Genomic DNA, 24529 nt, shown 5'->3' on the forward strand with positions numbered 1-24529 from the left:
CCCCGCTGCCCCCAGCAAAGCCCACGCTGCACAGGCGGGTTTGCCACTGAAAACAGAAATCACCGAAGCTTTCACACTGCAATAAGAAAACCTGCATTGCCAGCGGGGCAACACCCTTTGAAAGATCTGCCGCGATGGAAAGCGACCTGCCGAAGCCTACCTGACAAAAGAGCAGGAACCAGCACCGGGCTCAGCAGGTGCAGCTCCCACCGCGCTGCAGCCCGACGGGGAGCACGGGAAAGAGCTCATGGCCAGAGCCTGACCGCGGAGAACGGGCAGAGATCACTCTCGTGTACACCTGTATATTCATGCAAACAGATCAGCCAAAGGGAAGAGTAACAAAGCAGATTTTTTGCCTTTTTTTTCTTTCACTTCAGAGGTATTTTGGAGCACATTCACTTCACGAATGCAAGATTAGTGCCCCTCCCTCCAAGACACCAAATTCCTAAAAAGTTTGCTTAAATGGAAAGAAAGAGAATCAAGAAATAACCAGCTTTGTAGAATAAATTAAAGTCATGGTTAACAACAGCAGGTAAATGCTCGTCCCATCTTGGCCAGTGGAACAAGGGTTTGCCCAACAATCAGAAGAACAGTCCCCCAGATTTTGTGCATCCTGTCACACACGCGGGCAAACCCGCTCACCCGATGCCCTTCCTGCCTTTTAACACAGTGGGCAGAACTACATTAGAAGAGTACAGTAAGTATTTCATTTAATAAAACAACAGCCTGCTAATCCCCAACCCCACAGCCAGACCCTCCTGCCACCTCCCTCGTGGGGTTAGAACAGGGGAGCAGGAGCCCAGAAAAGCATTTCCAGACCCCGGTGCCCCCCACACATCATCACCAGGGTTTTTCCACGGGGAAGCTGGGATTGCCTTGTGCATTAGATTTTCTCCGCCAGCGGCTCGCAGAGCCGCCCAGCCCAGCGGTGGGTTAAGAGCCTCTGCCCCGTACACCTCCCGTGAGCCTTTCACACACAACAGCAGAAGATGTTTTTAAAAACATATCCTTCTAAGCTTGACGTAGTTACAAAAAGTCCAGATCTCCACTAGATGGGCAGTTTAGTCACTTGAAGATGGACAGAGGAGACGGGTCCAGCTCGGGCCGGGGATCACTGCCAGCACCGCAGGGAAAACCGCAGCTCAAAGACATCTTGGCGCTGGTCACTTTTATTCTCTTTTCCGCTGTTGAAAAAAGATTTGACTAAAATCTATATAATTGAATTTGGTTTAGTATTGGGTCTGTTCAGCATAAAGGGCAGCCTAGAGAAGCTCTCATTAAAATGTCCAAGTCCCACTCTGTCTGTGGGGATGGAGGAGACGCCAGCTATTTATTGGAAATCTTTTGCTCACTCTAGATTCAATGTGTTTCTGTACATAGTTTCAGTTTCACCGTGATAAACAATTAAAATGAATCCAGATAATTATGCGCTATCAACAACACAAAGTTCCAACGCGAGCCCACAAGAATTCACACTTGGGGAATGCAACAGGTCTGGTGCTTGTCCCGGAGGTCCCGGCCGCCCGGCGGGGACTCGGCAGAGATGTTCAACCACCGAAGCTCCACAGAAACCCAGCGTGTGCCACACTCCCTGCCACTAAAAGATCTGTCTCACCAGCATCGGTAATGTAAGCTTTAGTTTAATTTAAGACACCTGTTACCATAGCTAGAGAAATGACTCTTACACACGATGAAGATACAAGAGTTGGGAAGAACCTGACAAGGGAGATGCTGCAGGCTCTGAAGTGTGTTCCTCTCCAGCTAGAAACTGGGCGATCTTCAGAAAATATAAGGACCTTTTGGAGAAGGATAGAAGAAAAAGCTCCCAGAAAATGCAAACTGCCCATCTATCAACAATCCCAGCTAAGGAGGTTAAAAGTTCATTTGCAGAAGCAGAACAAAACCTTTTGCTAATTTACACATTACAGGAAGCCAAGCCCCAAGAAAACAGCAAACACCTACAGCTTTTTTTTTGTGTCTTTTTTTTTTTTTTTTTTTAAATTCTGCAGAATCTCGTATTAAAAACAAAACCAGAAGAGTGAGAAGGAGCCGGAGCTGGCGAGGGGGAGGACACACACCCAGCCTCACGCTTTGCACGGTGGGGCTGGTGTTCCCGGGGAGCCGCACACCCCCCATCAACACCGTGTCCCCACCAGCAGTCTCAGCTCTAGAGCGTCACCAGCCTCTCAAACAAAGCACACCCCAGGCGGTGCTGCTGCCCCATGGGGCTTGGGCACCTCTGCAGCACGACTGGTCCATAAGGACCCGCTGCATCGCACCCGAGCTGCTGCGCCAGCACGGGCTTCAGGGTGAGGAAGGATCCCCCTCACTGCAAATCATGAGCAGAGAAGACACTGGGAAAACAAACGAATGCATTCCCAGCGTCATTGTTACCGCAGCTGCTAATTGCAAACGCAGCTCAGGACCGCGCTGGCTGTGCTGCTGCTGTAACACGCTCCCAACTCGAGAAGGAGGAAGGAGCTGAGCTACTGGTACATTGTCAATAATCCAGTGGATTATTTGGTGGTAGCAGAAGCAAAATGGATGCAGGCCATTTGCAAACAGATCAAGACCATCCAAAAGAACGCCTGCAACAGCCAGGGAGGTCTGAGCACCCACTGACCACGTTCCAGTGCTGCCTTTGCAGGATCTGAACCCGCGGGGGATTCCTGCGGGGAGGAGGCATGGGGCAGGCTCCTTCCTCCCTGCAAAGCTCCCTGGTTGAAAAAACCACCCCCCTAACAAACTATGTTAAAGGTAAAATCATCTTCAGGAGCCTAATGCAAAAACTAAGAAAACAAGGGAGACATTACGGCAAACACATGCAGATTTCATTAACACCAGGATGCCGGGGAGCCCAGCCCGAGGCTCTGCCAGGGGACTGCGAACCTCTGCAGCCTTTGTCTTGCCACAGAGCTACAGGTGGTTCCAGTTAAACACTCTAATTAAATTAGCCAGGCAAGATGGGCATGCTAAGATTTCACACTAATCTGCAGAGCAATCTCCCATCCACTGCCTGTCTCCAACGTCAAGAATACCCTGGAGTTTGCACAGGGCCCGGTTGGACGGAGGAGGGAGACTCAGAAGACGTTGGTTCCAGCTGGGAACAGAATGATTTAAAATAGTTGCTTAGAATTGTATTTTCAAAACCAAGGATGTTTTTGTTTTTAGCTTGGTCAGCCTAAACTTTCCTTCTCCCCTACTTTGCATGCTGGTTCACACCTTTCCCCTGCCCGTCTCGGGTACGTGTAGGCAATGCGCACACACAGACACACAGCTCCACGCTCACCAGCACGCCATGGACCCGGAGCCACCGCCGCTCACCAGCTCCCAGGACTCGATGCTCCAAACCAAGACACAAAGCACAGAAACAAAACAGGAGGAGGAAAAGGGAAAAAAAGAAAGAGGGGGAAAAAATATCTGGCAGGAGCCAGACCTGGGACAGACGAGCCCCGGGAAGGATTCTGCAGCTCCCGCAAGGCAGAACGTGCCTACGAGGAGTCACCTCCTGCGTGACAAGCCTTGTGCTGCCCACGGGAGCACCCAGGTCCTTTGGGTCACTCGAACTGCTGGGGATTCACCCAGGACCCAGCAGTGCCATGACCCAAAGGGATCAGAAACAGGTGCCAGGCAAAAAAACCCCGTCCTTTCCGAAGCACGGCGAGCGGGCAGCAGCGCGGGAGGATCGCTGGCCAGCCCGGGGAGGTCAGGGGAGCTCGCTCACTATTTGCTTTTGGCAGCCAAATCAGGCGAGGAGCATAAGAGAGAAGTGCATCTCAGAGGCCTCAGCGGCTAGTGGAAATTTCCAGAACGTCCTGGACAAGAATGACTTACTGGAAGTAATACATAAATCAAGCAAATGAATAGTTACCAGACAGCAGCATAAACAGCTGCCACGGGGATGAAATCAGACCTGCTGTGCCAAGAGGCGTCAGCCTCCTCACCGGCTGCACCTTTGGGAGAAAACAGGGAAAACAACCCAAGGAAAAGCAGATTTCTGGGGAAGCAGCCGCCCCTGGTGCTGCACAGGTGCCTCGGTGGGTTTCCTGAAGAAGCTGCCGAGCACCGCGGGTGGCAGGGCCAGCACCGCGGGAGGCAGGGCCAGCGCCGCGGATAGCAGGGCCAGCGCCGCGGGAGGCAGGGCCAGCACCGCGGGTGGCAGGGCCAGCACCGCGCCGCTGCCGGGGACCATGGCTCCCGCGGGGCTCGGCACGGGCAGCACGACCCAGGGCTGCCAGGGACAGGACTGCCCTATGCGAAGTAAAACAAGTGCGGGGTTGTATTTTTAGGCAGAAGACCTGGAGGGTTTTTTCTTCTTCTTCTTTGCCAACAACCGTTCATGCTGCAGAGCGTAGTCCCAAACGCGCCTTGCTCCGTGTCCACCCCTGCCCTGTCCCACGGGCTGTCACACAGCGGGGGGTTTTGCTGGATCTCTGGGCTGTGGCTGATAGCAGCCGCCCTGCAAAGCCCATGGAAACCATCCGCACTGATAAGTGGAGAACAATTTGTGCTAGAGATAGCAATCATCATCATGTTGGTTAAAACACGTAAACTAGAAAACACCACCACAGCAAAAACAAAGGGAACTAGTCACTGCTGGCCAGGCCGCAGCTGTGAACGATTAAAGATAATTAATTCTGCTAAATACACGTACACACTTTTCTTCTGCAGCCTCCTTAATTGTTTTGACCTTTTGCCAGGAGAGGAGTGGACACACAGGCAGGGACAGCCCTGCTCCTCCTCGGGCCAGGGGGATGCAGGGAGCAGCCGCAGCGATGCAGGGAGCGATGCAGGGAGCGATGCAGGGAGCGATGCAGGGAGCGATGCAGGGAGCGATGCAGGGAGCGATGCAGGGCCATGGGAGGGCTCGGGAGCCCCACACGGCACCATCTGTATCAGAGAACCTGGATCTCACTGCTGCAAGAGCAAAGCAAGGCTCAGATGTCAAATTATGTCCATGCAAAAAAATAATTCCCGAATGCCTGAAAGATAATCAGAGCAAAATCCTCCTGCTCTACACCTATAAATTATTTACTACTTAATGAGGAGGCACATTAAAAGGGAAGAAAAAGACAGGGAGGATATTGCAGCTCCACTAACAAAAATGGCAATTTTCTGCAACCAGCTCCACTCCCAGCAGCACCATCGGCGCAGCCACCTGCAGCACTGCGCACCTCTGCTCTGAACTGCTTTAACTCATTTGGCAGGGAAAAAAACCATGGGTTTAATCAGAGCCGGCACATTCTATTGATAACAAAGCATTTGAAACTACAGCATAGGCATTCCTGGAGATAGGTGCTGGGCCAGAAGGAGATACCTGCAGCAAAACAACCCAGAAGCACGCGAGCAGCACGTTGCTAGGTGATGTGCTGTGGGACAGCATCAGCAAGGATCGCTTTCCTCCCTTCCCAGCTAGAAACAGCCGGGGAAAATTCCCAGAATAAATAGAAAGAAAGCCCTGAAGACAGTGTGAGGAGCCCAGAGCCGTGCGGAGCTCCAGCCTGACGGGCGCAGGGAAGGGTGGGCACGGGCTGCCAAAAACTGATGCTGGAGAAGGGACCCGGGGGAGCGGGAGCCCACGGGGCGAGGGCCAGTGCCATGCAGCAAGCTCGCCACGTCTCCTGGCGTCAGTTCTTCGGGAAGCTTTGGAGAAAGTGTCTGAATTTTAAAGGGGGGGGTGAGAAGCACTCTCTTGAGCCATCCCTTCAAATACCAAAAGCTCTGAGGGTCCAACTGACTAAGCAACAGTGACTCTGGTAACTGAGCAGCCACAAGAAACAGGAGACCTGTGCTGGGTTTGCCTTGCGCTTCTTCAAAAGACACGGGATGTTCTGGCCTGAGACAGAAGAAACCAGGCGATTTCTAAGATCACCCAGAGTCTCCCTAACCTGAGCTGCGGCATCCTCAGACGCGCCTGCTGGCGGGACCAGCAGCTGCAGGCACGGCACTTACTGGGATGGCCCGGACTGGGGTGTTCAGGCTTTCCTGCAGAGATCCGCTGGGAAAAACACCAGAACAAAGAGATCTCCTCTTTCGGGAACAGTAAATCATGACTGGGTTTATCACAGGACTCCTGACAACGTGAACATGTCCCAAGAAGGGAAATTAAAGGTTTCACCTACCCATGGGTCAAAGAATAATATCATAATAGCGAGTTTCACTGGAACTGGGGTCTGCAGAGGAGGAAATGCACAGCATTACGCTCCTGATGAAGGAGGGCGGACAGGGATTGCTCACACTCGGTATTTCACAGCGGATGATTGCCTGGACTCCTGAACACGAGATAGGAGGCAGCGCAAATAGGCTCAGAGATACAGCAAGGTGCAGAAATCAAATTCAATGTCTATTTATACGCTCCCCTCCCTCGGCCCTGCCCATGCCTGTCCCCAGGGTCTGTTCTCCCCCCGCCCCCAGCCCCTGTCCCCCGGTGTGGGGACGTCCCCGGGAACCCCCCTGGCCCCACGGTGGATTGTGGGGAGCCCCCAGCCCCACAGCGACTCTCCCGGCTGCACGGGAGGGCACCACCCAGCCCCTCCCAGGCACTTATCCCAGCTGATATTTGTGTTAATTGCCATTTTTTAATGTATCAGCTGTGTTAGCATGGTTTTATTGCTGTTATTAACCTCAGCCCCGCACCACACCAGGAGCCCTGAGTCCCATTTCAGTAAGCAAGAACAAACACAAACCAAAAGAACTGGAGATACAAAACAACGTGGGACAGACTGTCATTCCCTATTTGACTGGTATAGATTTTCTGCTTTTAGCATAACAGATTTCCACAGTAATACTGTGAGAAAAAATTTTTAGCTCATCTGATAAAAATCCAAATCTTGATTATTTATATATAAAACTTAAAAAAAAAAAAAAGGCAGATGAGGCAATCCCCTGCGAGGAGCGCAGCGCAGCACGGCAGGGCCAGGAAGGGCCCTTTGGTTCGGGGACGGGTGCCCGGGTCCCGGCTCCCCCCGCAGCGACGGGGCAGCACCCAAACCCAGCGCAGAGCATCCCCCGCACAGCTCACCGGGGGCAGCCGGGCCCCGGCCCTTCTGCCACCACCTCCCTCCCTGCAAACATCTGCTGCAGATGTAAAGCTCTGTCCCCACCACAACGTCTTTAACCCGGCTTCGTGGTCATAGAATCATAGAACAGTTTGGGTTGGAAGGGACCTTCACAGGCTCCTCCGGCCGAGCCGCAGCGCTGGTTGGAGCAGCAGAGCTGCCGGGGCTGCAGGACCCACCGGGGGATGCCGGGGAGCCCAGGACCGGCCGTTCCCCCGGCCCCCGCAGCCGGGATCCCCCGAACAGCCCCGGGGAGGCAGCTCAGCAGGGCAGGCGCTCGCTCCTCAGCTTCCTGCCTTTCTCCGAGATAATTTTTTTCCCATTAAATAACCGCTATGAGCTGTTTCTCTTCCCAATATAGCACGCACCACTACGCTCATTGTTTGTGTTTTGTTTTACTTCCTTCCCTACTAAAGCAGCATGAAACCCATTGTATTATCCACCTCCCCTCTCCACATCTCTCACTCAAACACCACCGGGTTTTCCTTTAAATGAAAAGCACTTAAGCAGTTATGAGATTCTTTGCACATATTTGGCTGATAGGAGTACCTGGAACCGCCTGGCCCTTGGCTTGAGCCTGTAAATGCAGAAGGTTTTGAAACAGAGATCTAAACCAGCTCTTTGGTTTTTTAACAGCCTTGCCAGGGAGTCCATGGAACAGATACAGGCATGTGTCATAAGAAAGCATCTGGAGTCATTTTTAAGCCTATTTCAAGTATCACTTGTTATTTTTTCTCTTAAACAGATAACTTCAAGTCCTCCCAGCCCTTCTTCCAAACGGTTCTGCCGATTAACTCATTCCCCAGGTTTCCAAGTCCTGCCTGATCCCTCCTGCTCACGCAGCGCTGGTGTGAACAGCGAGGGCAGGTATGACCCCGCAGCCCCGAGCCTGCCACAAACACCCAGGATGCTTTCATTTCTTAAACACTAATCAAAGGTTTCCATGGTAACCTGCAGGAGCAGGAAGAATATGGGAAATTATAGGTCAGCTCTATCACTGAAAGCAAAAAAATTCAATTCCTTTGCCCTTGAAAAGTTTCAAGGTGACCAAGAAGTACTGATTAATCAGGTTGCATAAAGGCAGAAAATATGCCTGAGAGTCATCTTCCATTGTAGCCAAGAAATAGCTTTTAGGCCTTTAATACTAGGCTTGATCTGAAACCCAGCGAGGAGCTTAACCTCCGCTCTGCCTCCGGGGCAGGCAAACCCCATTACCACACCATTAAAAGCTGGACCATGTTCCCAGCAGCAACTGGGACCCTCCTGCTGCCTCGGGGCCGGGACGGGGGGCAGTGGCGGGGCGGGCAGCGGGGACGGGGGGACAGCGGGGAAGGTGCCCCCGTCCCTCCTGCCCCGCTCCGTCTGCCAGCCCTCGTTTCACTCACACCCAGGTTTCCAGTTATTCACCAACCAGATATGACTCAACACTGCACACACACAGGGAAACTTTTCTACCACTATTAACTTTCAGAAGAAGTGGAAAAAGGAGACAAAAACATATCAGTCACAAACGTACTTTGCCAAGTGGTTCATGAGCAAGTGCAGCATCTGCCTGTTTTTCTCCGGGAGCCGATGAACGAGGCTGTGGATCTCTGACACCCTCGACTCCTGATTCTCCAGTTCTGCGGTGGAAATAAGAGATTATTTATTTCTGCATCAGGGGAGTTATTATAGGAAGAGACATGCAGGCTTGAACACTAACACCAACAGACATCTCAGGGACCCAAGGCTCCCGCTCCCTGCCCCAGCCTACCCCCAGCACACTGCACAGACCCTCCGCAGCACTTCTGCTGCCAGCAGCTCCAACCAGTTGTTTCCAAAAGGAAGAAACCAAGGGGCTGAAGCAGTGAGCTGAGAGCAGACGCCAGCCGTGCCAAGAGCCAGTTGTGACAGCGTTTCTCTGACTTCAGCAAGGGGAAGCTCAGTCCGTTCCCATCCGATGTGACCCCAAGCACCGGCAGGACATGCTCAGCGGCTGCTCCTCGACAGGCTGGTCGGGTGCCCAGGTGACATGACCTGACAGCCTAATCAGGAGCCACTCAAGAAGCCACCACGGATGTGGCCGCAGACAACAAGACCCCCTGGGCCCAGCCACGGGTGCCCTGGCTGCACAGCTGCCCCTGCACAGCAAACCTGCCAGGGCGGCCGAAGGAACGTGGCACAGACACCTGAGCCACAGCTGATCACACCAAACACCGCAGGCCGTGTTTGAACAACGGCCTCCCTCGCTTGGGCAGGCGATGGTCAAAATCAGAGAGAACGGTGGCAGCAGCAGCGCCAGCCCCAGCCCTGAGCTCCTCCTGCACCATCTGCGCTTCCTTTTCATCCGCTGAGTCCCAAAGAACAACACGCCCCTCGTCTCCCCGTTCTCATTCTGCTTTCTCAGACTTAAGAAAGAAGGAGGTTGGTGGGAAGCAGCAGGGCAGAGGTTGTGCTCGGTTACTTCCAAATTACGCTCCCCTTTCAGACCGGTGCCATAAACATCAACAAACTCACTTGCTGCTTTGATGAAGCTCCTTTGAAACTGGTACATCATGAGCGGCCCCGGGAGCATTCTGGAAGATGAAAAGGTAACACGCACAAAAGACATCTGAGTAACACAATCCACAGAAACCAAGCTTTGCCCTTACCATAAGTTCAGCTCCATTTTTAAAAGTACAGAATTAAGCAATAGCAACTCTAATTAATTCCCCCCATCAGAAGGAACAGGATCTATTGAAGTACCTTCGATTTATTCTTTCTCCCTTTTCCACCCCACACTAAATTAATTTTTAATTTTAGAATTCCTTCAGTAACACAGAGTTTCAGTACTTTAGTGAGCCCATGATTTCCCAGTAAGTTCAAAAATAAATTTAAAATAGAAACAAGCCTACTCATAAAACTTTAACAACCACCGCTCCCATTAAATTCTCAATTCCCTCCTCCCACTTCCATATCCCTTCCATGGGATATCTTGGAGCTGCTGACATTCTGCAAACAGTTCAAAGTCTGGAGCAAAGCTTGCCAATCATGCAAAATTATGTAGTGTTTTGTGATTTTCTAGGCTGAGATCCACCAAGCTAATTATACTTATCATCCTAATTGGATTTAGCTTTTCTCCCTCTCTCTCAAATAAAACCCAACATGCAGAACAGCAACAGCGAGCAAGAAGCTGCAGTCGCGACAGGTAGAAGCATGTTGTGGATAACAAGATGCTGACTGCTGCCAACAAAGCAACCCGCTGGGAAGATAACCCACGATGATAATGGCATTAACTTGCATCCAGAAATTATCAGTACGATAAAGCTCAGCACCTGGTTCTGAAAAAGCACTACAGCCACAGCCCTCGGAGGAGCCGAGCTCACCTCTGCCACACGCTCGTTAGGTGGAAGCCCATGGTGAAAAGCTTAGGGGAAAAGCTTAAATCACAGCAGGGTACCCAAGAATGAGCTTTTAAAAACATCTTTGTATGATCAGCATCTTTCAGAGAGCTGATTGTATTCCCTGAGCCCTACTCAAACATGCTGGGGGGTCGAGGGAGAAGCCAGAATAAATCCTTGAAGAGCAGTTTCTTCATTTATTGAAGCGCTGTTGTTAAGGATCTGCAATACCAGGTGGTAATGCCCCAGACCATTCGTGAATCCACCCTGACGCCCCACAACAGATGAGGCTTTTCTCCCTTACCTCAGGTAGGTTTTCAGTGCACTGGTAATGGTCTTTATCTCCCACTCCGCACAGATCTCTGTCTCTGTTTCTGTGGCTGTTTTGGGATCTAAGGAAAAAGACAAAAAAGAAAAAAGTGAAGGAAAGCGAAGATAATAGCAGCTCATACCAGCTCACCAGTTCAGCTGTGTGGGAAGACGGTCGCATCTCATTTTATCTGCTGATCCCCAGCCCGGTGCCACAAGCCGATCCCCAACCGACACTTCTGCAGGGAAGCAGTTCATTACATGAGATGAGCCACACTCACTTGCACAGGACAAGAAAAAGAAAAACATTAATCACGAGCAATGCGATGGGCAGTTCCCGTGACATTGAAGCGTGACACTACACAGGGTGCAGGAGACAGTGGTGTTCAGCGAGGGTGGGGACAGACAGGGCACAGCCACGACATGGATGCAGACGAACGGAGACCCCCAGGACCCAGCAGAGTGAGCAGGAGCGACGGCAGCAGCGGTGGCTCAGCCTCTGGGGCAGGACAGGTGGGGCGGCAGAGGCAGGAGCCCTGCCCGGCTGTGCAGGGGGACAGGAGGTGGCTTGTTTTGCCACCCGAGGTGGGGAAGAGGCCCTGGAGATGGCCCAACCTGCTGTGGAGGGTGCAGTGCCTGGCACAGGGACCCTCGCTCAGCTCACCGCTCTGTGAACGTGCCACCAAGCACCATCCTCCAGCCTGACGCTGGGACAGGAAAGCTCCTGTTACCTCGTGGGTCGGAGCATCCTGAAGCCGCAGGACGCTCTCCCAGGGCCGGGCGGCGGGATGGCTCCTGGAACACTGGCCAAACTGCCACCCCGGGGCAGCGAGGTCCCACCAGCGTGGTGCCACGCGCGGGCTCAGCCAGCCCTCCCAGCCATCGGCATCAGCAGCCGCCCAGGAGAGCGGCTGGCCTGGCTGTGGTTCGGCACGAGCGGCTCAGGATCAGCCCAGCACGTCTGCATCACACCGCGCTTCCACCCCAGCACCGCGCAGCCGCGACGCCAGCGTGCCCGGGGAAATCCGGACCCCGACTCGTCACCGCCCGTGCGCCAGCCCCGCGCTCTCAGTGCTCGTGCCGGGGGGTTCTGCACCCGGCACCGCCAGCCCGTACCCTGCACCCCAGCTCCTCCCGGGGCTTCATGGCACCGAACCGCAGAGCTGCCCTCCGACCCTTCGGTTTCCAGCTCTGCGCAATGGCAGCGTCTGGAGCCACAGGGCCCCCCAAGTACCCCTGCTTTTACGTTCAAATACTGGAGCCTCCGAAGCGCCTCTGTTTTTGTTGCTGAATACTGCAGCATAGTTTTCTCCATCTCCTCTGGGGCCTTCCCTTCCTTTCTGCATTTTTTCCCCTCCTATCTTTCCTTTTAAAAACTCCTTTAAAGAAATGAAAAAAATGGCACAGCTGTTCTGGATGATGTAAACAGGAGGCTCTGGACGAGCAGCCCGTCCCTTCCCAAGGCAGATTCGAACCATCCGCCTGCAAACCAGGCTCTGCAGCTTTCTGCTGCTCCCTGCAAACCACCAGCGCAGGCCCGGGAGCCAGGCTTGTTTGCACAAAGTTCCGTACCGAGATCAATAAGGCGCTATTTTTAGTGATTTCTGCAAAAACACCTTAACGCTTTGACAATAAAAGAGCGTCAGGAAGCAGCGACCAGACCCATCTTGGGCGCCCCCACCTCTGCAGGACCTCCTCGGTGACCGCTGCCGCCTGCGCTCCCGCCCCTGCAGACACCAACGCAGGTGACATCTATTTTTTGGTTTTAATCTTTTCTGACAATTACAGCCAGTCGACCCAAAAGCCACCACCAGATCGGCATTAAGTGGCCTGGCCATGGATACCTCATGCACGGCACCGAGGCACCGACACCAAGACTAACGCCAGCGGCTGCTTGGGGCAGACGTGAGAAGAACCGTGTGGGTCGTGGCTGCGGGAGGGAGCAGATGGGCACAAACGTGCCCTGTTCACAGGCATAAGTGCCTTGCTTCTCTCCTGTTTGGATGCTGTTTCATGAACACTCTTTGCTAACTCGGCCCTGGCATCTCTCAGCAGCTCCAGAGCGCGAACGGAGCTAAAGGCTTCGGCCGCACCGAGCAGGATCTGGAAGTACAACGCAGATGCTGCTCCCAGCGAAACCCCTGGGAAAGCTCCGCGGGGACCCCGGGGGACGCGGCTGCGGGTCCGGCCAGCGCCGTGGCAGTGCCAAGCGTCCCCGCGGAGCCGGAGCCGGCGCAGAGCACCCGCTGCCACCGCGGCCAAGCCTGACGCCAGATCCAGCTGCCGACGCCATCTGGTCCCACCGATTCAGCTCAGCGGGTGTTTGTCTTTTCACAGACACGTATAATGCGCTTGTGAATTTTAAAGCAATAGGTAAGCATAGGGTAATTTAAAAACTAATTAAAATAATGCACTGAGTAACAGTTAGGCTTTCCCTAAGGGCAAAGGGTTTAATTAAAAAAAAGAAAAACATTAAGAGGAGCACTTGAAAAAGTAAACATTTAAGACATTTTCACACAAAGATCACTCTCAGTAACCACACAAATGAACACCATCCTTTCTCAGCAACGCCAAGGCAACTTCCGATTGCACTACCTTTTTAAGGAGGCAATTTTAATAGATTACAGGTAAGCTTGGCATAGTAAACCTCCCCCACAAAAATAAACGAAAACCAAAAAAACCCCCAACTTTCTAAAACCAAAACTTTTTAATAGCAAGACCTTCACTGAAGTTGAACAAACAGCTCGAGACTGGATGCCTTTTCAGAAGCCCATCCAGATTCATGAAACACTAGACAAAATTCTACAGTCGGTCTCATGAAAAGGCTCAGAGCTGATAATCAGTTCCCCTTGACCTTCAAATTCACGAGTCTGCAGAAAGTTAGCTCGGCAGGTCCAGATGCAGCCTGCGTCTCCCCAGGCAGCGACGGCAGCAGCCGGCACCGCAGCGAGCCCCTGCCTCCCACCAGGACACGTTCCCACAGGAACTGGCGGAACTGGGAAACAGGGCGCGTAAAAGCACCCACACGCCAAACTCACTATTAACCCTCCAGTTGCTTATGGCTGCAAATTACCAGTCTCATGTCTCTTAGCACATATGGAAAAGGCTGAAGTGAAAGGGTGAGGGGAAAAGGAGTGGAAAATTAACTTCCCCAAGCTTTTTGTTCCAGCAGGCACTGGAGAAGGCGCTTTGCTCACCCGTGACACCGCCGGCTGCCACCGCATCACCCCATCCCATTCGCTCGTTCTGTGTGGTCACAAATGCCACACAGGACAGTGATTTCCGGCTCTCCTGGGCTGTGAGACCAAAGGGGATTATCACTTCCAGCCTCATACAGGGGATATTTGAGGAAAGAAAAGGGAGCTCTAGTGCTCCTGATCTAAATCAAGAAGAAATCAGAATGTGCTTTTAAAAAAGATCTACATAGAAATTCAGGGGTGGGAGGAATCCATTCCCATTCCCAAAAAATCCGTTCTGCTGCGTCGTTTTGTTCCTGGAGGCACAGAGCAGCAGCAGCGGAGGGGACGGGGACCCCGTTCATCTCCGTGTGTGGGTCCCTGCAGAGCCCGGGTGGCAGGACGGGGGCCGTGGGGCAGGGCTGGCCGTGGCACGGCGCCATGGAGGGCGGGGGGACGCCCAGGCTGACCGGACACCCCCAAACTCACAGCTGTGACGGAACCGCAGCAGGACACCCATGTGTGATGCCAGGGACGGCCCCCGAGGCAGCCGTCCCCACCGGCTGCACAGCCCGTCCCGCATGGCCACCGCCAAAGCCCTTTCCAAGGAACCTCCCCATCTCCTTCCTGAGGATGGAGAAAGCTGCTGCCCCAAGACAGCTGGTTTCGATTCCTCACTCATTTCTCCAGGGCAAGGGGAACTGCCCGAGCACCACCTCAGCACCCAGCCGAAATACTCACCCCTGCCCGGGCTCCAGAGATCTCCAGAATAGCCCCAGGGCACAAGTCCCAGCAGCAAGGGGCTGCAGGAGACCCCACTCCCCAGCCCTTGCAGCTCACATGGGGAAGGAGAAAAGAGCAGATCAGACGCTGTGACCCTCCACCCATCTTAGTGCTGAGCTCTAGCGGCGGATCTGCTGGCACCACCACCATCCTGGGCACACACGCTTCCACAATAATCACTTAATGGGAGCTCTAACTGATAAAACTTTCTTTATTTGTTGGGTTCTGTCCTCATTTTGATGGTGCGTGGTGATGGTGAAGGCTGGGAAAGGCAGCTTGCTCTGCCACGGGTGACCTGCCTCCCATGAGCCCGGCGGGGGGCACCGGCACCCTCCCCGCTCCAGCCCGGCTTAGGCAAAGACAGGCTGTTCTGCCCAAGCCAAGCCCTGCACCGGCCCGGCTGCTGGTCCGTGCTCGGCCAAACGCAGAGCCGACCTCCCGCTCGTGCCAAAGGGTTCCCAGCAGTGTCACCGACACCAGCCACCGCTCGGGGAAACTTGATCTTTTTGCCATTTAAACTGTGAGTCAGTAGCGCTGCCCACATTTATTTCTAAATATAAGGGCAGCCTGAAGTTGTAAGTGCAACTTGGCTCCTGTGTTCACGAGGGTTGGATCCAAACACCAGTGTTGGAGCGGAGCGGTGCTGCTGCCACAGGACAGCAGAGCCGAGAACAGGGGTTTTGACAATGGTCGCATGTCCCTTTGACACTGACTGCACAGACAGCCTGAACACTGGGATCGAACATGATTTAATCACCTGTGAGTTAGAGAAAGATACCAAGTCCTGGGTTTGCAAAGCATCCCAGTGATTGATGGCACAGGAGATCCCCAAAGGGTTCCGCTTCCAGCACCCACCGGCTGCCCAAGCGGGACCCCGGCACGCACTCGCCTCTGCCGGGGCTTCCAGCACCAGCAACTAATGAAGACGTTGCCAGGATAAAGAAAAACCACTGACAATATATCACTGCATTATGAGACACGAGGTCGACAGCTGAGTGGCTTCAGTCGCGGAGGAGATAATGGATCCTGGATGGTGTCCAAAACTCCGAGTCCCTCCCAGCTCCGGAGAACTCTCAAACCCAGCAAGTTTGCCATCTGTCACAGCCCCGTCACCTCGACCTGGACTGACACAGCCCGAGGCCGCCCTCGCGAGAAGAAAACAGGGTCCATCGCTCTGCCAGCCCGCGAGGTGATGCCCATCGGCACGGAGAGCATCGGCACGGAGAGCATCGGCACGGAGAGCATCGGCACAGGACCTGGCACCTCAGACGTGCTGCACCGTGGGGCACCCGGTTCCCAGCCTATTTTTATTGGTGGGTAGCAATGCTCTTTAACCGATGCTCTAACGCAACAGTGCCAAATGTGTGTGCCATGACACAGCCTTGGCTTATCTGCGGGACTCGGGTGGCTAGCAGGACATACTCACATGCCTCAGAACCTGTGCCAAACTTCTGCTAATAAAAGAGAAAGAGTCAGCCACCAGCTCTTGTGACTGCAGCAAACTTTCCAAATGCCAGCCCAACACTGGTGCAGAGAGGTCCCCTTGTGTCAGCCTCTGATTTACAGCCCTACCCTTCTGTTTCCTAATTATTCCTGGATTATCAATTTTGCATAGGTTAACACTGACAACTCTAACAGCCACCATGGGCTTTGCTCAGTGAACATCTTAATGGTGGGAAAAGAAGGGGGAGTTGGAAGAGGAGAAGGAAAGATGTTGAAAGTGAAACAGAACAGATTAAAACTTTTTGCAAGGAGAAATACACGGAGAAAGGAGCACTGGCATTTTGTGAAGGCAAGGAGAAGGAAGTCACATCACAAAAGAACGATAAAAAGGGAATGGGAAGAGGAAGAAGACCACAAATGTCACTCATTTCCCCACAAGAGTAGCAAACACATTCACAAGGGTGCTAACAAATTATTAAGCATTTGTTTCCTCATTATTACACCTATTTCGTATGTGGTTTTGCCAAGTCTGAGAAGGATGAGCTGGGACTGGCAGAGCGCAGCTGCTGCCACTCCTGCCCAAGGGTGTGCGTTCTCAAAACGGTTCTTCCAACGTCTATCTCACACACGCCTGGACAGACAGATTCCCACAAGGCTGCAGCTGGGGGACGGAAATTCCACCTGCTAGTTCAGGGGATGAAATGGTTGGGTCACACACAGCCAACCTCAGCACCAGCCTGGGCCACAGACAAGGGCACGGGGAGCAGGGGAGGTTCTGCTGGAGGGACCAAGGCCTGGGAAGGCAGGAAAAAGACCAAAAAGGGGAACAGCCCGCATGTCCGTTCGGGTCAAGCATGGGCTAGAGCTGACACAGAAGCTGGGCTGGAAGTCAGGCTACAGATGCTCAAATACAGACCAACAAGTGTGAGCCAACACAGGGCTATGGGTGATGGAAACCCAACGCCACCACCAAGGAACCGCTCCAGAAGTCAGCCATAGCGGTCCCAGACCTGCCCCAGGAACATCAACAGAGCTGCTGCTCCTGCACGTTGCTCAGATGCGGCCCATGGGTACGCCAGTTCAGAGCACAGCGGCACTCGTAGCAAACACCGCAGCTTCTCTCTTGCCATCATATCATCTGAGGGGTGGGCAGAGGTTTCTGAGGGCTGCTGGGCAGCGGCAGGATGGCTGCACCTCAGGGCCAGCGCTCAAACAGCTCCACAACACCAACAGCAAGCTCTGCCGTGGGGTGACCCAACGGCTCCTTTCCTCCCGATCCCCCGGAACCGCAGGACCCGATGCCTCGGGCGGGAGGGAAACGCATGCTTGAAACATCTGGCCAAGACCGTGTTAAAACAAGCACAAGAAGGTCCAAGGGGAAGGTAAGACGAGCCACAGGCAGCATGCAACACACAAGAGAAAATAATTTCAAATATTCCTGGAACAACGTGGCAGGTACGAGATTAAAAACAAAACCTTTCAGCGATTTCTTTGAAGATTTTAGTTCGCATTTGGGAAGGCTGCCAAAATTTGTAGCGCATGTGAGCAGGACACCAGTGACTGCACCAGAAGCCCTTTTGAAGCAATGTCCTCCGTGAGTCCTACCTTAGCAACCTGCCCGCGGTGCCCAGGACCTCCCGGCCTCTACCAGCACGTGGCCCTAAGAGCACATTCACCACGATTAGGGACCCGACAGGAGCCTCTGTTCTTGGCTGGCAAGACTTCAAAGCAGCACAATCTACTTGCCTTCAACAAAAGAGGAGATACTCACCCATTAATATACTCAACAGCTTTTGAACTCTGGAGTTTACTCCAACGATTCGGTACAGCCCTTGCTCATTGATCCCTAGGAAAAATAGAGAGCTTATTAGCAGAATGTCAAAAGATCTACTAACACTTCTTTGGCTCCTCTAATAGCAAAAATAATTAAACCCTCTCACCAACTTCATACAAAATTATAGAAGAGGGTAAAATTTGGTTTTGGCGTCACCCAGATGCTAACAAGATAGCCTGTCTGTATATAAATAGGCTATGCAAGAGATTCAGGGCAAGGACTGAAACACAGATGCGTTTGCTGTCCCGCACGAGAGGAAATGCTTTGCAGCGGCACCGCACGAATGGATGCTCGATGACCACCCCAGCTCCGTCCCTTCCCCCTTTGCATGTCCGGGGCATTATTTCCTAACTCTGCCCCTGGTGTCTGCTAAACCCCTGCTGACCCCGGGCTCAGGGCACACACACACGTCTCAGCAAAGGCCTGAGCTTATTACAGGGTTTATCTGATGTAGGTCTTTGAGGGCTAATGAATCATTTTTGTTCATGAAAAGAGCAGGTAAGCTACTGCTCTGCTACCAACAGCTGCGAGGCCATCCCCCAAAACAAGACCATCTGGTGAACTGCTCTACCTCTTGTTTCAACAGCGTGTATGCATTTCTTGATAATGCTGAAGCCGATATTATCCAACTGGGCAGCTGAAAAGGAAGAGGAGAGAGACGTGATAAACACGGAGCAGAGGGGCGGCTTCCTGCTGAGCACAACGCTCATCCCGCAGCCGCTGCTGACACTCACAGCAACGCTGCGCGAACCAGGGGGGAGGACAGAGGAGAAGATGAATTAGGTGATCACAGCGGAAAGGCGTGAGTACAGTAGCTCGTACCAGGTGTACCCCGGGCGAGCACAGAACACTAATCCCTCATTTCAGCCCCCGCATCCCTCTGAAGAGGCACCTCCCACGCCCGCCGAGCAGCAGAGCCCCGGGCTATGCCAGAGATTTACGTCTGCAGTTGGTCAAAACATTCATTTAGGATGAAGGCCAGGTAACCCAAAGAGACCTTTGCCTCTGCCAACAGGTTGCTTGGAAGAAAGGGGAATCATATATGACTCAACAAATCCTTGAAAATGGCACACGACACAGCTTGCTCGATGAGTCCCAGGTAATTCCTACAAATCCTTCCAGCTCCCCACCCAGCTGACCCGGCTGTCAATGTGCTGGAGTGATGCCTTCATCTCGAGACCATCTCCACGAGCCGTAGCGGGGTACGGGACTGACCCCCAAGGCTTTGCCTGGGGCAGCGCGGGGGCCCTGATGGGAAAAGGAGAACTGGAAAAGAAACTGGCGGAAGAGAGAAGCAGGAAATAGCTGTGAGCAGCAACTGTGAAAGAAAATGAGTAAAGAAATCAAAAGAAAGGTGAAAGCATGGAGGTAAAAACAGAACACAAAGAGGACAGAGCTGGTGGCCTGTGGTGGGGGAAGAGCAATAGGGAATGGGAGATGGGAACGAGTTTTAGGTCAAATCTCTGTTTGAAGCATTTCCTGTGCCCAGCGGGAAGGGACCTGTCCCTGGGGCACCAGCCCACACCAACCCCAGACCCCCCAGTGCCTGCTCCCTGCCTGCTCCCTGCCCGCACCGCACCGGAGGCAGACACTCCTGCCCCTGGCCAGACAATACTGTCTCACAAACACTGTACATACATCCCATTTACCCTCGCTCTATGCAGATGTGCACTGTTCAAGAACGGCCCCTTCTTTTATTAGCACAAATTAAATATTTATTTGGCACAAATTAGGATATCCTGAAGGCAGCTGACTCTGCCTGAGAGTAAGATCTAAAACATTCGAGTTAATGGAATGTAAAACTCAATTAACTCGTGCCATTGCAGGTTTTCACATTTAATTTCAAGGAATTACTAATACACAGATCCAAATATCTGCTGGAAGAATTCATCCCCTAGTCAGCTTTCTGCCACTGTGTGGAGAACACCATCTGCAGACAGCTATTTGTTAAGGACAATTACTTCCTCCCTACGTAAAGGTTTGGGAAACCCTTCGCATGGCAGAAGCCACACAGAGAAGGGTTCCCTGGGCTGCAGGGCTGGGGTAAGCATCCTGGGCAGGGACAGAGGCAGGACACGCAGCCACCCGCCCCAAGCCAAACCTCCGCTGCCGGCCCTCGAGCCGGGGGGATGCACCTGCCCCTGCTGCCAGCCCACAGCAGCATGGACTCGGAGATGGGAGGAGCACCAGCAGGGGCTGAGCATCACCGGGGGACCAAGCATCACCAGAGCTACCAACCAGCTCCGCTCGCCGGCCGCTGTGCAGAAGGTGCGGGGTTTTCCCAGCAGCAGCTGACGGGGACCATCAGCACAGCTGCATACGGCAGGGCTGTGTGGCTTAGGATGTCGAATTCCAGAATGTAGAAAAGGCAAAGCGTTAGCTTAAAAGCAGAGTACTTCACATCTGCACAGACTTGAGGGAATGCCATGTCGCAAGAGGCACAAAACTGCATTTTATCAAGAACACAGCAGGGAGGGATCAGAGCCTGGGGCTGGCAGCGTCCTCACAGCAAGGCACGTGCAGTTTTACTCCTTTCCATTCCCCCTGTTCACATCACTTATTTAAACACAGATTCACTGCTGGTGCCGACGAGCTGCCAGCTCACTGGCTGCCTGTGGCTCGCGTGGTGCAGTCCCTGTCCCGACTACTGGCTTGGTTTGAGTTCTCTGCTGGTGGTGGTTCTTGTGTGATGGATGGCACGAGAACCTGAAACACTGAAGCACTCAAACAGCTCTATTATATTTTTCTGGGCAAGCATACTGAGGTGCTGAGCCAACACAAGCACACAAGTTGCAGGATGCCTGTGCCATAAGATGTGAGAATATCCAGAAGCTCCAGGACCCTTCACGTGGCACCTGGAGAGCTCCCCGCACCGCTCCCAACCGCTCCCCAAGCACAGATGCAGCATAAAATCAACGTGCCATCAACCAACGGGGCGCAGCCAACCACACCACCGATCACTGACAAACACAAGCACGAGGGTACCCGAGAAGCAAGAAACCCTGATCTTTCACCATCTCTGCACGGTGTTGTCCAACACCCATCACCATTGCAGGCTCTCTGCCATGCACTTTAGGTGCCAACCCACTCCGTAAAGCAGCAGTTTTCCCTCAGTCCCTCGCACGTTTGAGCTCGCGCAGAGGACACCGCCAAGCCGGGCCCTGTCCCCGCAGAGCCCAGCAGCGACGCGGGGCCGGCTGCGCCCTCCGCAGCGCTCGGCAGTGGAGCGGTCCCTCTGCTGGAACTGACCCAGCATAAGCCTCCCAGGGAGATGAAGCAGCTTTTCCACTCGTTGCTGAGCTCTGGATCAGGAAAGGTCGGGGATTTATTTGCAGTAGTTACATCCAGAAATAATATCTGATTAAATATTCAAAGTGCCTGTATCCATCCTTAAATTTAACTTTTAATGAGCATTGTAAAAGCTTGATTTCCCCTTTCACAGAATCATTTTGGTGGGAAGAGACTCTCAAGCTCATCAAGTCCAACTGTTAAGCCAACCCTGGCACTGCCCCATGTCCTGAGAACCTCATGTCCGTCTGTCCAGCCCCTCCAGGGATGGTGACTCCAGCACTGCCCTGGGCAGCCTGTTCCAATGCCCCACAGCCCTTTGGGGAAGAAATTGTTCCCCAGATGCAACCTCAACGTGTAGCAGGGGCCAAGCCCACAGCCCTGCCTCCTGCTCTTCCCGCTCCGTGAGGCTCTCGCTCCCCAGGGAAAGACAAGAAACAGCTCCAGGCCAAGATACTCCATGTACAACTGAGATGCAGCATTCACACTGTAATGTAGCAGAGAAATACATAAAATCAGCCAAGGTGATAGACATCAGTTATACTACAGCTGCTGCACACACACACACCTATCGGACCTTCATGTAGCATCATATCTTTAGTGCCACTGAGCTGGTCTCATCCTGTTCTATTTTTGCCTAGCAGATTATTTTTATTTAATCCATTAATTCCTTTACTTTACGCTGATATGGCATATCAGAGCATCGGCAAAGGGGTTAGAAGACTCAATCAGCTCTGTTCAGCCTCAGGCAACCTTGCTGACTCCAGCTGTGTGAGCATCGGTCGTGGCAGCGCAAGGTCAGACTCAGCACTTCTGCACACCCACCACACATTCCTGCGCCAGGTAATGAAGCGCCACAATCATGACTGTTACAAACTCTTTCAAAAACTTTCTGGAATTAAGAGCAACAGAGAAAGGGAGAAACCAAGAAGCAGAGAGAGATGAGTTCTCAAGCCTTACTTCAAGCCTCAAACTACCAGGGAGCTGCCAAAACTGGGAAATGGAGATTGCTGGGGAGGGCCAGGCCACCAGACAAGTGCACCAGCAGATGGGACAGCCAAGGGACTCGAGGTCTGCGAAGAGCTTATGAAACTAAAGACAGCTTTGGACAGTGTCCTGAACTAACAGGGAACCAAGTGGATATGGAGAAAAGAGAGGGAAATGGTGGCGAGGGGAAATGACTTCTGTGCTTTCCCATGCAATAAGCACAAATGGCCTGGAGGATGTTTCCACAGAGCAGGGCAAGTCCTCCTGGCTTGCAAACTGGTGCAGCTAAACTCATCTGGCTCCCGCAGCTCCCTGACCCCCACACACGGCGTCCTCCCGGCTCCCAAAGAAGATTAAGACAAATCATCCCGTAGGCCGATGGCCATCTGGCCACACAGCAGGGCGTAAAACCCAAAAGCTCTGTAAAATGAGAGAGTGGACAAAACACAGCTCTTGCTCTAGCACTGCGAGTCAGTGGGGCTGCGCCAGAACTTGCATCCGGACCCCACTGAACCATCGCACTCATTTCCAGCCCTTATAGGAAACTTCGGTATCGAGGGCTGCGTGGCAAAAAGCTGGCCTAAAAATTGATTTTGGGTAGAGCTGGTGAGGCAAGCAGCTCACTGCAGACACGGGTTTAAAGAGGGCTGAACGAGTCAGATGTCCGAACACGCCAGCGGCAGCCCCAGGCAGAGGCCGCTGTGACAATAATTGCCACCGGAGGGTCCAAGGGTCCCAGTGCGGGGAGGAGGGTCTGCAGAGCAGAAAAGGACGATTGTCCTCATTTTTAGCACAGACCGTCAAAATGGAAGAGGTGCTAAAAGATAAACACTGCCAAAGACCCCTTGGCTGATTAACCCCCGGCTTCATGCTTGGCTGGTGAAGACGCACAGGGAGAATTGCGGCATTTGGTGCCTTTGTCAAGGTCTCGCTGCACTTTGCCAAATGCTGAGCTGCTTCAGAGAGGCCAGACCAGTGCATGGACCCCGCGCAGAAAAAGCCCGAAGAGGCATTTAGGAGCCCAGACCTGGGATGCGCTGCAAGCTTGGCAGCTGCAGACCGGGATCAGACAAAGCCAGTAACCCCGGGAAAGCCATGGACACCCTTCACTTGAGCTCTGGCCACCTCCAAAGAGCCACCGTTCCTTTGCAGGATGACTCTTCTGGCGTACGTCACGGCCCCACGAGGATTTCTGGCTGACAGCACGTAAGATGGGAAGGTCGCAGTTTGACAAGAGCTTCTTTCAGAAGCAGTAATTACTTCACCAATTGCTTCACCAGTCTCTCCTCCCACCCCCAGCCCTCATGTTTTCCCTGCTTTTGCATCACCCCTCAAAGTTTAGAAAATGATTATTTTAACACATTTCTCGAGCCAAATCACCACATACTGTCCTGGCAGAGCCAGCAGCTGTGTGCAGAGAACACAGAGCAGTAACAGGTCGTGGCCAGGCTAGGACAGAGTTGAGCAAGTCCTGCGTCTCAAAAATCTCGTTTTACCCTTCCGTAAAATGGAGCAAAGACGGAGCTGTTCTACACAGACTTCATATCCAGCTGGGGCATTCGCCATACTGTCCTTCACAAGCATGAGGCACAGGATTTAACCCTGAGGATCATCTGGGTGGCACAAAGCCAAGAGGAATACGTACGGCATGAGATGGATGTGCAGCTGCCAACATGGAGCACAACAGGAAAGGGAGAAGCTACGTCAGAGAGAGCAGAGAGGAGGGAGAGTCTGTTTTGTGCAAGGGCTGAAAACAGGTGCAAGGAACATTATCTGCAAATTATACCTATTATTGTAAGCAAAATGCTTCTACTCAAGATGAAAACGCCCTGTCCGAGGCAGCATAAAAATGAACTACTAACCATCAGCCCAGGCTGGGCTCCCACGTGACCAATGGCTTTGGGGGAAGGAGGGAAAGGATCAGAGTTTTGAGTATTGCAATTATGGCAATTCAAACCTACTGGGAGATGGCTCAATTAAGGGCTTTGAAACACAGGACATAAGAGCCAGGACCAGGTGCAACTGCTCCTCTAGGAGGAAAAACAAGTGCTTGCTCGACTCAAGTCTTTGATTGCCTGAACTACAATAAAACCAGCTTTTTTTTTTAGGGGCTCTTGTTGAGAATCCTGATTAGGTGGGAACTTCGTACTCTTCATATTTTTGCTCCAATTCCCTTTGGAAAAGGCACATTCATCCTCCATATTCTGGTTCAGGAAGGAGAGCTGGTTTGTCCAAGATGTCCCCTGCACCCGTTGGCTCTGATGAGCGACAGGAGCCAGTCCAGGGACACAC

General features: G+C 52.9%; 1 protein-coding gene across 2 annotated transcripts in view; it reads right to left on the reverse strand.

The window, feature by feature from the left end:
- Positions 1-24529, reverse strand: part of ARHGAP26 (Rho GTPase activating protein 26) — a 130131-nt gene that overhangs the window by 49300 nt on the left and 56302 nt on the right. For both annotated transcript variants that reach the window (XM_065643968.1, XM_065643969.1), the window contains exons 13-17: positions 18534-18599; positions 17900-17974; positions 10722-10809; positions 9555-9613; positions 8575-8680 (exon numbers count right to left, since the gene is read on the reverse strand). In XM_065643968.1, the coding sequence (XP_065500040.1) occupies positions 8575-8680; positions 9555-9613; positions 10722-10809; positions 17900-17974; positions 18534-18599 (394 nt within the window). The remainder of the gene's footprint in view (positions 1-8574; positions 8681-9554; positions 9614-10721; positions 10810-17899; positions 17975-18533; positions 18600-24529) is intronic.

This window comes from Caloenas nicobarica, chromosome 13, assembly GCF_036013445.1.
Source record: "Caloenas nicobarica isolate bCalNic1 chromosome 13, bCalNic1.hap1, whole genome shotgun sequence".
Classification (NCBI taxonomy): domain Eukaryota; kingdom Metazoa; phylum Chordata; class Aves; order Columbiformes; family Columbidae; genus Caloenas; species Caloenas nicobarica.